General features: G+C 38.9%; 3 protein-coding genes across 3 annotated transcripts; 2 read left to right on the top strand and 1 right to left on the bottom strand.

Annotated features, from left to right (window-relative positions):
• Nucleotides 1-8,193: 8,193 nt before the first annotated feature.
• Nucleotides 8,194-8,727, top strand: IAQ61_001071 (uncharacterized protein; the record flags this gene model as incomplete). Its single annotated transcript, XM_003841150.2, has 1 exon — nucleotides 8,194-8,727. The coding sequence occupies one exon, from the start codon at nucleotides 8,194-8,196 to the stop codon at nucleotides 8,725-8,727; it is 534 nt and encodes a 177-aa protein (XP_003841198.2).
• A 1,054-nt stretch (nucleotides 8,728-9,781) lies between these two features.
• On the bottom strand, nucleotides 9,782-12,154 carry IAQ61_001070 (uncharacterized protein; the record flags this gene model as incomplete). Its single annotated transcript, XM_066094957.1, has 1 exon — nucleotides 9,782-12,154. The coding sequence occupies one exon, from the start codon at nucleotides 12,152-12,154 to the stop codon at nucleotides 9,782-9,784; it is 2,373 nt and encodes a 790-aa protein (XP_065955265.1).
• Nucleotides 12,155-12,435: 281 nt separating this feature from the next.
• On the top strand, nucleotides 12,436-14,262 carry IAQ61_001069 (uncharacterized protein; the record flags this gene model as incomplete). Its single annotated transcript, XM_066094956.1, has 1 exon — nucleotides 12,436-14,262. The coding sequence occupies one exon, from the start codon at nucleotides 12,436-12,438 to the stop codon at nucleotides 14,260-14,262; it is 1,827 nt and encodes a 608-aa protein (XP_065955264.1).
• Between the last annotated feature and the right edge of the window lie 1,024 nt (nucleotides 14,263-15,286).

Here is a 15,286-nt window from a genome sequence, read left to right as displayed (position 1 = left end):
CTCTAACCCTATTAATTATATACTTAAAGTAGCTATAACGCACGCTTAGGTAATATAGTATAGGGACTAAATAGTTTACTCCTTTATAATATACCTTAAAGTCCTAGAGGATTAACTTACTCCCTATACTAAATAATAGAGAGTCTAGCATCTTTTCTTAAAGCTAAAGCTAGAGATATAGTAAGTAATTACTAACTACTACTAAGTACTAGTAATAAGAGAGGATTTAATAGCGTTAGGCTCTACACTTAAGTAAAACCTACGCTAACCCTCTCTAACACGTAATTATAACACACGTCCTAAGGGAAACACTAGATATAGGGACTAAAAGCTAAAGGAGAAGCTACCTTCTCCTATAAATAAGCTACCTTAAGATAAGAATAGTGTTACCTATTTTAAATATTAAAAGAAAGGCTACTATACTAATAAGTATAAAAGTAGTAACCTAAATTAGATCCCTATACGTATTAATAAGATAGGAAAAGCTTAAGCCTTACTAATAACCTAGGGATAGTAAGGTGTATTCTAATATATATCTTACTAGGCATAAAGCGCATATATAGCGTAGCTAGGGAGATAACCCTAGAGAGATAACTATAGGTTATTTTAGACCCTTAGGTAGATATTAGCCTAATTAGTTAAAAGACTACTATTAAAATAAGCCTACTACCTATTAAAGGAGTAGAGCTTCCTTAGTTAGGCTAGATTAAGAGATAGTAATAGAGCACTTACGTAGTATATACGCTCTAGGTACGCTTAGCTAATAATATAGGTATTAAGCGCTATATATAGATAACTATATATAGTGTTAATAAGGAGGGCTCTCTACTACTACTTAGTAATCTATTCCTTTAGTAAGGATATATTTACCTTAACTATAGCTCTTAAGCCTAGAGATAGGGATATAAAGTAGCTAGTATTTAGCTTATTACTACTAAAGAGTTAGAAGAAGATATATAATAATTAGGTCTTAACCTACTACTTCTTAGTGTTATATAGACTACTAGCATAGACTTAGAATATAATACCTATATCTACTAAGTATATATAGTATAAGAGCTATATATACTAGATACTTTAAAGGACTACTCTAATATCTTTAGTAAGAAGGTAGCTACTACCCCTCTAAATTTTAAGTCCTTAGACTATACTATTCCTTTTCTAGAAGGCAAGGAGCCTCTATATAGTCTGCTCTATAACCTCTCCTTATATAAGCTAAAGCTACTTAGAGAGTACTTAGAACAAGCGCTATATAATAGCTAGATTTACTATAGCACTAGCCCTATAGGGGCCCCTATTCTATTTATTCCTAAGAAAGATAGAATACTTTACCTTTACGTAGATTACTATAGTTTAAACGCAATTACTATTAAAGATTATTACCTACTCCTACTAATTAGAGAGATACTAGACTACCTATTAGGCGCACGCTACTATATAACCCTAGACCTCTAGAACGCCTACTATAGAATATAGATTAAAGTAGGAGATAAATAGAAAATAGCTTTCTATACACGCTATAGCTATTTTAAATATCTAGTAATACTATTTAGGCTAACTAATACCTCTACTAGCTTCTAGGCCTATATTAATAGAGCCTTAATTAAATACTTAGATTATATATGCGTTATGTACCTAGAAAATATCCTTATCTACACTAGTAGTAACAAAGTTACGCTTTACTAGCGTGCTATATGCGCTATACTTTAATTACTATATAAGGTAGAGTTATTTATTAACCTACTAAAGTGTACCTTTATATCTAATAAGGTCTACTTTCTAGGCTTTATTATTAGCACGCAAGGTATATACGCTAATCTAGCTTAGGTAGAAACTATTACCTAATAGCTATAGCTAACTAATATTAAGGAACTATAATCTTTTCTAGGTTTTGCTAACTTCTACTAACACTTTATTATAGGCTATGCTATATAAACTGCCCCCTTTACTAATTTACTTAAAAAGGATAATAGCTTTACTTAGACACCTACTATAGACAAGTCTTTTAAGATACTTAAAAAAATACTTTTTAAGCGCGCTTATCTTACGCTACTTTAATACTAAGCGCCCTATTTAAGTAGAAATAGATACTTCTATCTTTACTATTATAGGTATCCTTTTATAACTTTTTAAAGATAATAAATAGCACCTAGTTACCTTTATCTTAAGGAAATTATAAGCTACTAAGCTAAATTATAAAGTCTATAACTTAGAGCTACTAGCTATTATTTATAGCTTTAAGTAGTAGTAATACTACTTAAAAGGCACCTAGCATACTATATAAGTGCTAAGTAACTATAATAACCTATATAGGATACGCGCTATATAGAAGCTAAACCTATAATAAGCTTATTAGGTAATATATCTAGGAGCTTTTAACTTTAAGGTAGAGTATAGATTAGGGAAAACTAACCCTATAGATAGCCCCTTAAGAAGGGCAGATTATATATAGGAGAACCTATTACTAACCTAATTATTACCTACCTTATAGAGTAAACTACTTATAAGGGATAGACTAAGTAGAGTAAGTAGATCTATAGATAAGTAGAGCTTATTAGGCGCGTGTAAGACGCACGTTGCTATAGTTTGCAGAACTAGAAAGGTCCCTACTACTAGCGCTATAGTGTGCACGCTATGCGTGCTACACTTACTAGCTAGGGTATTAGCTAGTAGCAAACCTATAATAGTAGAGTACTAATTACTTATTAAGACCTTACGCTAGTTATAGTAGGGGGATACCTTTGCATAGTAATAGGTTATAAGCTTAACACCTAAGAATAGTACTTAAAACTATAGAAAAGCGTATATTTAGCGCTTAGATAAGAAGGAAGTCCTAAGATATAATAGTAGAATATATATTCTAAAGGAACTAGCTATTAGGTAAGAGATTTTATTCTAGAACTATAACTTATATATAGTAGGCTACTTTAGTATATATAAGATACTTAAGCTAATTAAGAGGATATACTACTAGCCTACTCTATATTAAGATATTTAGGATTATATAAGAATATATACTATTTACTAGAGGAGCAAAGCTCTAAGATATAGCTAATATAGAAAGCTATTACTACTACTAGTCCCTAGAGAAATCTTTAAGGAAGTTATACTAGACTTTATTACTAGCCTACTACTAGTAAAGGACCCTATAGGTTACGTGTTTAATATAATCCTTATAATAGTATATTACTTCTTAAAAGTAGCACTCTATATACCTACTTTAAAAATATAGGATATAAAATAGTTTATAAAGGCTTACTTTATATATAATATTTTAAAGTTTAGGATCTAGAAAGGTATTATATTAGATAGAGGAGTGATTTTTACCTTTTTATTCTAGATAGAAATCTGCTACTAACTATAGGTAAAGCGTAGGCTAAGCACTACCTTCTATCTGTAGATAGATAGGCAAATAGAATACTAGAACTAGACCCTAGAATAATACTTAAGAATATTTATATTAAGCTCTTAAGAAGACTAGGTAACGCTCCTACCTATAGTATAGTTTACCTATAATAATTTAGTATATAAGTTAATAAAAGTTACCCTATTCTAGGTAGTATATAGTAAGTATCCCTTACTTACTAAGCTACCTAAGGTTAGTAGGCTAGAGGGGGAGATACTAGATATAATTAAAAGAGTAAAGCGTATATATAGCGTAAGAGCAATAATAAAAGAATAGCTAGAGAAAGCACGCAAATATTAGAGCTAATACTATAATAAGAAATATAAGGAAGAAACCTTCTACCTAAGAGATTTAGTACTACTTAGTACTAAGTATATTAACTTAGCTAAATAACCTAGTAGGAAGCTATCTAGTAAGTTTATTAGCCTATTTTAGATATAAGGCGTAGTTAGAATATAGGTATACTACTTACTTCTTCTACCCTCCTATTATATTTATAACGTATTCTACATTTCCCTACTAGAATATTAGAATCCTAGGATAGAAGAAGAGGATAACACCCTCCTACTAGACGTAACACCTAAAGGAGAAGAAGTTTAGGAGGTAGAGAAGATCCTAGGGAAGTAGAAAAGGAAAGGTTAACTATAATACCTACTCCGCTAGAAAGGCTATAATAAATCCTAGGATACCTAGACTCTACCCTTAGACTTTAAGAATATAGATAATATAATTTAATAATATAAACTTAGTAAAGCTCCTTATATAAGGAAAGTAAGAAAGGATTATAAGTAATATATAAAAAATATAGTAAAGAAGTATATCTTCTTATATAGCCTCTAGCCTAAATATAGCCTTAGGCCTATAGGTATCTATAAATATAAAAACGCCTAGTATAATTTATAAGAACTGCGCCTTACACGTAATATACCTAGTCTCCCTATACGCCCTTACCCTTAATCGCACCCTCCTTGCCTTTAGTATTGTCCTTACCTCTATTACTATTACTAGCTTTAATATTACTACCCTCCTTATTATTATTATTACTAGAGGAACTATTAGTATTATTACTACTATTTAGAGCCTAAATTAGTTAGCATACACCCTATATATACTTAATAAGCGCACTTATAAGTCTAGCCACGTAGCCTATAATTTACTTAAGCGTAGCTATAATATAATATTACTCTATAAGGATTAAGCTAAGGAATTAAGGTAAAGTAGTAGGGACCTAGGTGGCCACACCTAAAGGTGTGCTAGTATAGGCAGTAACGTAGTAGCAGCTTAATAGCTCTAAGTTAAACTAGTACTAGTAGCGCGTAAGCTTAACGCCTATAGTAATTATATTAGCGTCTATTCTTAGAGTAGTAGTATTTATAACTATAGTATTATAGTTAGTATAGAGGGCGTATAAATAATTTAATTAACTATTTATTACCTAGGGTACCTATAGAAATTAGCTATAGCGTACCTAAAGTAAACTCTTAGTACTAACCTTAGTACACCTACTATAGTTACTAGTAGTGTAGTGCTTATAGTAATAATACTTAGGTATATTATAATCCTTTTTCTACTTAGTAATGTTTTAAGCGCAGTGTAGGTAGGTTATAGCTAGGGCTACCTAATCTACGCGCTTAGCTAGCGTGTTAAACACGTAGGGCTAGGTACTATAAAGGTATAATTTCTTAATATATTTAGGGTTTAGATAGTAAACTATATTAGTAGGTATAGGATATATAGTTAAGGTGTGTTATAGGTGCTTAAAGATTAAGGTATATAGTAGTAAAGTATTTAGTTATTTATAATATATAGAGCTTAGGCCTTAGGCTAAGTAATAAGTAAATAGTTAACTTTCTATACTATAGTATAATAATACGCGTGTACTATACGCCTATAATATATATAACACGTAGAAGGAACGCTTATACAGCGTATCTATAGGTTAAACTATAGATACTCTTTTCCTTCCCTATAAGGTAAGGTTTTTATTAAGGCTATAGGTTACTACTAGGGACTATAGCTAGAGGGGGAGATTCTATAATAACCCTATTATAAAGACACCTTATAGTGTTCTAGTTAATTAGGTGTATCCCTAGCTAGGTTTAGTGTCTTAGCGCCTAAGCTGCGTAAAACCTGCGCTTTGCGTAGGGCTTAGGCAAGATAAGTATTATTCTTATGTTAATACTATACTAATAGCTATCTCTATACTATTCTATCTAGTGTAAAGCAAATACTATTGCCTACAACTAGAACCTTACAAAGCCTATAGGCTTTAGTTATTAGAAGTTCTAATAGCTATTCTAACTATAGAGTTATAGGGTTAGGTAACTACTAGAACTAAATTAGTAGCTTAAAATAACAATAAATACAATATTCTTAAATACTATTACTAGCTAGGATAATATTCTTCTTATAATATAATAACTTAGGTAGGTAGGGTATCTAAAAGGTATCCTATATAACTTAAAGGCATATAGGAGTGCGCGTCTATATAGAAAAGGATAAGATTCCTACACCTATAGGTCTTGTATAAAAGGACAAGAAGAACATATCTATCCTAAATATAGGTGAGCTATTCTCTATATATATTAGTAAGTTGGGCCTTTATTAGGCCTAACTTAGCATAGAATAATAGGCAGGCAATTCTGCCTTATTATTACAGCTCCTATTCTTTAAGGTTCTTTTACTTCTAGAGCTTAAATACTTACTCTACCTTTAATAGTAAAATAAATTAGGCACTACTACTATAATTATTATTAGGGGGTAATAATAGACGTTTACTACGCTTCCTACGCTTCTTCTTATTAGCTAGGGTAGCCCTTAGGTGTTTATTTTTATAGTTAAGTAGAGTATTTCTTACTAATATAGTATAGATTATCTAGCTAAGCTTCTTTAACTATTTATTATAGATATTAATTATAGTATTATAGAGTAACTACTCTATCTTTCTCTAATTACTTACACTTAATATTAAGGTTATACTATTACTTAAAGAAGGCTAGTTACTATTATTTATAGGTGCTTTAAACCTTAAAAGGATAATATTAAGGTTAAGTAGTAAGATACCTATTACTTTAAAAGCTATTAATATTAGCTTTTCCTTAAAGGTATTACTCTATATAGTATTAAATAACTAGTAGAAATCCCTCTTAGTAATACTTATAAGCCCTTAGAAGCTATTTAGAAAACTAGATAGTTAAGCTTTATATAAAGCTATAAAGGGAGTAAATACTATAATATTAAGTAGCTAAAGGGTATAAGTGCTATAAGGGGGATATATTGTAAGTAAGATCTTATATTTATTATAGTACTTAATAAACTCTATTATTATATAAGATCTATAGCTATTAAGGATAAGAAGCTAGTATAAAGTATAAGCTTTAGCTTTTATCTTATAATTAAACACCTCCTTAAGCTAGGATACCCCTAAGGTATAGCTTATCTACCTACTTAGTAATCCTATAAAGAAAGCTTAGTATTATAATAGGTTAAAATCTTATAACTAGGTATCCTATAGAGCTCTAGATTAGGACTAATAAATAAGGGTAGAAGTAAGAGTAGTACTATTAGCGTATATACAAGCTATAGTAGTAATCTACTCCCTATTACTATCCTAGAGTATAGCTCTAATCTTTCTTTACTTATAGGCGCTCTTATTAAATATATATTTAGTTTTTAATAGTACTCTAATAAGAAAACCCTTCTTATCTATATTATAGATATACTAACTCTTAATATTATATTACTTTATTTTTTAGTATAAAAGCTTAAAGTATAAGTTATACTTAAAGGTAGAATTAGCTTTAAAGTAGTTATAATTAAGCTTAGTAGCCTAATAGGAGATAAGATTAATATTATAGTAGTTAATAAAGCGCTATACCTAATTTTTACCTACTAGATTCCCTAATATTTTAGTTATAAAATTTTAAATAATAGTCTATATAAGGGGTAATCCTTACTTATAAAGCTCTTTAATATACTTTATAAGCTTACTTTCTTATATAGGGTAATCCTTACTTATAAAGCTCTTTAATATACTTTATAAGCTTACTCTCTTATATAGTATTAAGTATTTAATTATTTAGTAGAGTAGTAGTATATACCTACTAAATTTTCTAGTGGTATCTAAATAAGGTTAACTATAAGTAACTATACTTTTCTACTATTTCTAAGTATATAAAATCTTCTCTAAGAGTTAAGGATTTAATTACTACAAGCGCGTTATTAATAGGTGCCATGGTTATTAAGAAATTTGGTGTTAAAAATTTGGTGATTTTGGTGTTGGTGGGCGCTCGGTGGGGGTGGGCGCTTGGTGGTGGATCACGTTAGTCGGCGATATATCGGAGGCCCCAGGTACCAAAAGTATGGAACCCTGTTAATGCTTATCAAACCACCGGCTAGCAACTCCTTGTACTTTAGGTCTGAGGAAAGCAAATAAGTGCAAACACAATTTAAGAAAGAGCTTGTCTTACCAATGCCGCTTCTTACTTTCCAATTGCGCACCTGAGCGAGCGGGTGACTGTTAGGACGCCAGAGTCCAGACTATATAATCTCCACTCCGGCTTTCCGAGGGACTCAGTGTCACTACGAGTTACGACACCAAGGCAACGACATCTGAAGCTCACAGCCGGTTCCCGTACGATCAAAATCAAAGAACTCCGGTATGTAACGATACTGGTACTAGTGTCCAGCGTGAACTCAGCCGCTTTAACACTATTCAGTCCTGCCCACGCAGCTACAATTGACCCGTCTTGAACAGCTCAGAGCAATACACCAGTACGCCTTATATCATGGTCTTCCAAGTCGACGGTGCCCGTAGAAGCAACGGCTACGACAACGCCGACGGTGCTGCAGCTTGTGTGCTCCTTCGACGCAACAGACAGCCCTATCTCCTCTGGGGAAGACGACTACCCAACTATCCAAAGCCAACAAACCAGCGCGCAGAACTTACTGCTATCGTTTTGGCGCTAAGAAATGCATTGCTGAGAGACGAGGAACTAGGTATCCAGACCACGCTTGATATAACCATCGAGTCCGACTCAAAGTATGCAATCGGGTGTATGACGACTTGGATCCATAAGTGGGTCCAAAACGGCTGGATCAACGCTTCTGGGAGGGAAGTGGCTAATCAGGATCTGTTGGAGGAAGCGGTGGACCTGGAGCAAAGGATATTGGATCAGAATGGTGAAGTGGAGTACAAGTGGATTCCAAGATCGCAGAATGTCGAGGCTGATAGGAAGTCCACTTGTATTGATGGATATATTGTATACCAGCTTCTATACCCATCAAAAAGGTATTCTAGAAAGCCTGTAACCATGGCTTAGTATACAACTAGTGTACCATAGCACTCCCCTCTTATCAATGTTTCAAACACATCGAGCTTATCTAACGACCAACGCGCACTTCGCGGACTTCCCTATATTCTTCCAACACACAGAGGCGTACCGCACTATCCCAACACACTCCTATAAATTGACGGCTCAAGGCTTCAAGCCGACAAGCTATTGGACCTGAACACGCCCGCTGAACTATATACGCAAATCCCATCCCTTTAGAAAGCAGGTTGACAAGAGGACATGAGAGGGTTGAGCTAGGGCATAATTAGAAAATATAGAGACTAGGGACCGAGTGGAAGCTAAACAAACTTTCTCTGCCATGGAGGGGGTTTCAGATATTTATACGGTCTCTGGAAACATGCAAAGACGAGGTTCTTGAAGTATATGGACCAGATAGTGAAGAATGGACTGGTACCTAAGAGGACGTTGAAGTCGTTCAGGTCTTTCCGAGGACTCGATTAATGACTATTATGTATATCGCATATTTTTGACGCAGAATTTCACCTAGCTTGTGTAGCTCCTCCATTGACCAACAGCCCAATTCTGATTCCTGAGTGTACATCAAATAACTGTAACCAATCTCCCTTATTTTTGATGCATCTCCTTCCCTGAATTCGACATTTGAGACTCTTCGTGCAACTAAGTTATTTTGGAATCAAAGATATTCTGTACTGCTCTAGAGTTGGATGTAAAAGCTTGTAGTGCAAACCATGTTTTGACACTCAAGGCTTGTTCCTCGCTTGCTACTATTAAGACAAACAGTGGGTACGAAAATGTGGCTAAAAGATATGTGGGTCGTTGCTGAGGGCGAGAACTAGGATCCTTGGTGAGTCACACAAGTTGACATAGGAGAGTACCGATCGACTTAGTGCAATGAATACCAAAGCTCTGAGGAAAATTGATCTAATTGCGGATGATGCTACTCCGTACGTAAATTTCGTTTCGATTGAAAGCTCTCTTGAAGGAAATTCATCGAGACGGTCCAGACCTATACCCTGAGGCTTCAGCCTGCATACTATAGATTTAAAATCGCACTGTCATGTTAAGCAAGACATAACAATTGCCATTGCGGATTGGCCTCCTGCCACCAATCAATCCATACACATTCCAACAGCTGTACTCTCCTTTTTACGTATTGCCAACCCCGTACACTTTCTACTAGAAGCAGGTTGAGACGTTCTCTTCTGTGCCTTCTTCTTTTGCCTTCGATGGACATAAAATCTGCCGTACACCATCTAGATACATATACGAGCCATGTATCCCGTCCTTGGCTATCGTACGCCGTATCGAGTTTGACTGAGAACTGCAATGTTTCATTTGAGCCTGGCACGCGTAGACTGCGTTTTGAAAGCCCTTGCCATCTTGTGGAGACATGTGGGCCAACGATTACCGGAGTCATGCTGGTGTAGAATTGGAGGATATGATTGATCGGAGGCATGCCCTGCTCGTGCTGTAGTGGTAGAGGGTCCGTCGTTTGGATGTAATCGTCCTCTCCAGGATGGCCTGGGATGCCCCAATGTGATATTCGCTCCGGGTTTATCGGCCTTGAGGCCGCCGTTGAAGTGATGTCTACCGTATTTTCCGATTTGCTCTCCACCAGGCGGTCAAGTGGCTCTGGAAATGTTTCTTGAATGGCAACCAGTCTTGGTTCGCCTGTGGTATCGCCGAGTGAATAGTAATGCCAATCCACGTCAAAGAAAGACGATTCAGAATGTAGACCTGGGTTCCTTTCAATACGGTATTGGCCTCCGGAGACCATCATATCGCTGTCTTTCCTCTTAAAATTGATAAACCTCAACTGTGTATCCGGGCTCGTAAGCCACCCTGTCCAACTCCAACTAGGAAACCCCTCTCGTCGCATGTCCGAGCGATACGCTGAATATTCGAATGAAATCCCTCGTCCAAACTCACGCTGTGGGATTCCCCACACTGCAATGCCATGTTGCGGCTCGAGTGAACGTAAAATGCCGCTGAAGGCACGAATGACGTCAGCTTCAAAGGAGAGTAGTCTCCGGCTATAGTTTTCAATCAATCGCCAGAAATTCCTACCAAAGTAATCTCGATGGGATTCATATGCGGTTTGGAGCGACGGTCTGAGCATCTCCGCCTCTTTTCGCGAAAGACTTGGTTTCTCCCTGACATGAACTGGCCCTGCGATATTCGGTCTTGACTCCAACTGTGTGTCCTCGAACCAAGTTGCGGCCGCACAGTGGTAAAAGGCTTGTGTTTCGGTGAGCACCAGGAGACGATTGGAGAAGACTTTCTCTTGCAGACACCAGGCACGGCGCTCCCATGGAGACTCCTGCAGGGCCTGGCCAAATGTCTTCTTCGCAGATATGTATTGCGTGCCTTTGTATTCGAATGTCTCCTGAGGTGGTTTACGAGATGTGCTAATACCTGGAATACCCGCATCAGCGCTCTCTGCATCGCTTACTATGGTCAGTGCTGCTGCACTATAAATAACATCCATTGAATTCATATGTGCCACGAGCTGGTCTGAGTCGTCTTGTTGTATACACAGTGCATCAATCCATATGTAGCGTATCGCGAGCTTCTCTACGAACTCAATTGCATCTCGAAACGTTTGAGGAAGCTCAAGGGCCTTGTGATTCAGAGCTCCAGGTAGAGAAAGCGAGTCTGCGTTCTCCTTGCACAGGACGAATCGTCTCGAACCACCCCACACATAGCTTAGAGCTGCGTATTCTGTTTTTTGTTTGATGCATACCACACATCGCATCTTCACGTCAACAAGTCGAAAATTCGGTATGGGTTCGCTTGCTACCGGGGCACATCCACGCTCAGATATGCTATGTTCCTCTGTTCCTTCATACCACGCATGTGATCCGCTGACATTGGAGGAACTTCGGTGGTTTTTGGCGCATAGATTAAGCCAGCTTTGAACCAGGGATAAGTTGACTGCTGAGCCGACAGGTCTGCCACAGAACGCGTTGCCTGGATCAACATTTTCCGAACTCTGCGCTTCCATCATGGCGGTAGGCAATATGAAAGTATGCTGATCTCCTACGGCCAAACGAGGCCTGTAATATCTTTTGTACACGGTCATATGAGCAAAATCCTCATTCTTGACAAGCTTTTGACCAGCATCGTGCTGTGTCCATTCATACGGTGGGCTATGCTGTGAGCCTACAATAGCGGTCGTAAGGTAGACAACGCTGTCGTTGCGATGGGCGAGCCACGGACTGGCTTTCAAGACCTGAAGCCAAAACACGCAACAGCGGCACGAAATCGAGCTCTTCCGGAGGGCTTCTATACTCCAGTTCCATTCCTCCGATTCTTCGTCATTGTTATCAGAGAACCCATGTGACAGTACATTCGTACAAGCCGCACACAGAGGCTGATAGCGCAATCTGACCACGAGCGATGGGTAACGAGGGGAGTGAATAGCTTCAGACATCACGCCGTGTCGAGTGAGAGGGTGCAGATGAGTGCGCCATTTGAATGGTCTTGTGGCTACAGTGCGCTGCCTCTGCCTCGCATGGTCCGCCAAGGATACCGGTGTGGATGTGCCCAGATGCAGCGGACGCGGTCTTTGCCTAACGCGCTAGTGAAGCTTGGACCACCCATCACTTTCACTTGACGATCCAAAGCATGTACGCGACTGCAACTCGCTTCGCAATTACTTTTACTCAGCGACATCTCCACAATCCGGTTTTCTTGCAATCTTTTCCGGTCAAAATGACGAGCATAGATGATTTGTTTAAGAGCACAAACGGTTCAATAAAGCGGAAATTCGAGAACCCAAATGAAGCCGACCCAACACAGACCTACAAGACTGCCAAACTAGGTTCAAATAGCGATGTAAAACGGGTCGCGCAAGCCTTAGTGACGGAAGAGGATGACGATGAGGAAGCGGGCCCGTCACTGCCCCCGGATCTCGAGGACGAGGAGGGCGACGATGAGGACGGTCGATTCTTTGGAGGTGGCCTAGATGAGGATGCACGGGATGCTATGGACTATGTGGACGCACAGGATGGCGAGGACGCTATACAAGAAGTCAAATACGATGCAGCCTGGCTACGAAAGCTGGCGCTTAACTTCGAGAAGAAGGTCAACAAGAATGCGTCGCTGCGCGCCAAGTATGAAGATGACCCAACCAAGTTTATGGATTCGGAAGCCGACCTGGACGAGGGAATCAAGGACCTCAGTATACTTTCGGAGCACCCGGAGTTATATGAGGACTTTGCGAAGGGTCCAGCTGCAGCGAAATTAGTGGAGCTACTGGCGCATGAGAACACGGACATTGCAATTGCAGCTATAGAGATCATATCAGAGCTCACAGATGAAGACGTTGGAGGAGAGCAAGAGCAATGGGATGCTGTAGTGACAGCATTCCTTGACGCAGATTTGCTCAGTTTACTGATCTCAAACTTCTCTCGATTCGACGAAAGCGACTCGGCCGACGCATCGGGCGTATACCATTCTCTCAGTGTCATCGAGAACTTACTATCACAACCCTCAAATACGGACATGATAGGCGAACAAATTACTCTCGTCCAGTGGTTACTAGACAGAATCCAGAAATCCGAGAAACCCACGACTCAGAACAAACAATACGCCTCCGAAATCCTCTCCATACTCACACAATCCTCTCGACCGAATCGAAATCGCATAGCTGAAGCGAATGGCGTCGAAATATTCCTCACAAACCTCGCTCCATACCGACGAGACGACCCCGAAAAGGACAGCGACGAGGAGGAATATATGGAGAATCTATTCGACTGTCTGTCCTCAGTTACCGAGGAGCCAATTGGAAAGATGGAGTTCTTGAAGGCAGAAGGTGTGGAGCTATGTTTGCTCTTTATTAGAGATGGCAAAACGAGTAAGAGCAGGGCGATGAAAGTGCTAGACCATGCTTGTGGATACGCAGAGGATACCCCACCAGAAACTGCGAAATCAAGGGGTACAAGCAACGGTGCACTATCTGAAGACCCACAACCAGACAGCGCAATGCTGGTATGCGACAAAGTCGTAGAGTCGCGAGGCCTGAAACCGCTCTTCAGCACTTTCGCAAAGATGAAGAAACCCGACCCTGAGCAAACCGAACACATTCTTGGAATTTTTGCGTCGCTGCTACGCTCCTTACCAGGGAACTCAGACTCTCGCTTTAGACTCCTCGCCAAATTTCTCGAAAAGGACTACGATAAAGTTACAAAGCTCGTCACATTACGGCGAGACTATGCAACACGACTAGCAGCATTCGATGACAAGATGAAGGACAGGAAGCGCGGTCTATCAAAAGAAGAGTTGGAGGAATTAGAGTTGGAGAATATCCCCACACGATTGAGCGAAGGCTTATACTGCCTTGAGCGAATTGATGCAATTCTCGCATGGCTAGTGGCTGAAGACGATGGCGCGAAGCAAGCTATCGTGAAAGCGCTGAGCGAAAGAGATGAAAGCCTAGCAGATGTCAAAAAGACGCTCCAGGAACAACTCAACGGGGTCTTGGCCGTTGAGCCTGCAGAGAGGGAAATGTTGGAGACTTTGGTGAGATTCCTGGAATAGTCGACAGAAGCCCTGTTCTCGATCGCGCTTTCGGATACAAGTCTGAAAAAGCAAAATACCACCAATTTCATGTACACTACCATATACTTGCGCCGCCAGCATCAAAACACTAAATACTGAGGCTCTTCTACCCACTAGCATCATCATCATCAACATAAACATGCTCGCCGCAAAGCTCATTCATAAGCGCAACCGCGAAACTCTGGAATACGCTATACGGGAGCTACCAAGCTTCGCCTTCAGCTTGCCAAGACACCACTCGCCTGCATCAAGCTCTGTTAAGCGAATGATGCATGCGGCTTGGGTGATCCCGAACCAGACAAGATGTGCACGACTTGGAACTGCGATCGTGATATATTGACTTTGGGTGGTTCGTTGATAGTTGGCTTGGCGGATGTATGCTTGCGTGGCTGATTTCCATGGTTAGCATGTAACAGGTAAGGGGCTGCGCTTGATTGAAGAGAGATGTAGAGTCAAGACATCCCTTTGGTATGGACAAATATTTTGAAAACGTGAGCGCTGCACGAAAGTGCACCTAACATCCGCACTACGGTAAAAAATTGTTTACTATAGAATGGTACGCTAGGGGTTTACTATATAGGTGTAAACTAACCTCGTGTATACCCATAAATAGGTTTAAAGTGGTAGTTTACCTTTATTATAGGTGGTTTAAATTAAGTATAAAAAGTAGTTTTATATCTATTATACGCTATAATACCTAACTAAGACTAAAAGGGGTAGAAAAGATTAGCTTCACGCTATACGCACATATGACATAATAATGAGTCATGATATTTTTACTAATAGGAGGTGGTGATAATAGAGGTGGTGATAGAGGTGGTGATAGAGGTGGTGGTAGAGGTGGTGGTAGAGGTGGTGGAGGTAGTGGAGGTAGTGGAGGTAGTGGAGGTGGTGGAGGTAGTGGAGGTAGTGGAGGTGGTGGAGGTGGTAGAGGTGGTGATAGAGGTGGTGGAGGTAGTGGAGGTAGTGATAGAGGTGGTGGTAGAGGTGGTGATAGAGGTGG

The sequence above is a fragment of the Plenodomus lingam genome (genome assembly GCF_022343315.1).
Source record: "Plenodomus lingam strain CAN1 chromosome Unknown contig_11, whole genome shotgun sequence".
Lineage (NCBI taxonomy): Eukaryota > Fungi > Ascomycota > Dothideomycetes > Pleosporales > Leptosphaeriaceae > Plenodomus > Plenodomus lingam.
The sequence above is the reverse complement of the archived record's forward strand: the minus strand, read 5'-3'. Positions and strand labels throughout refer to the sequence as shown.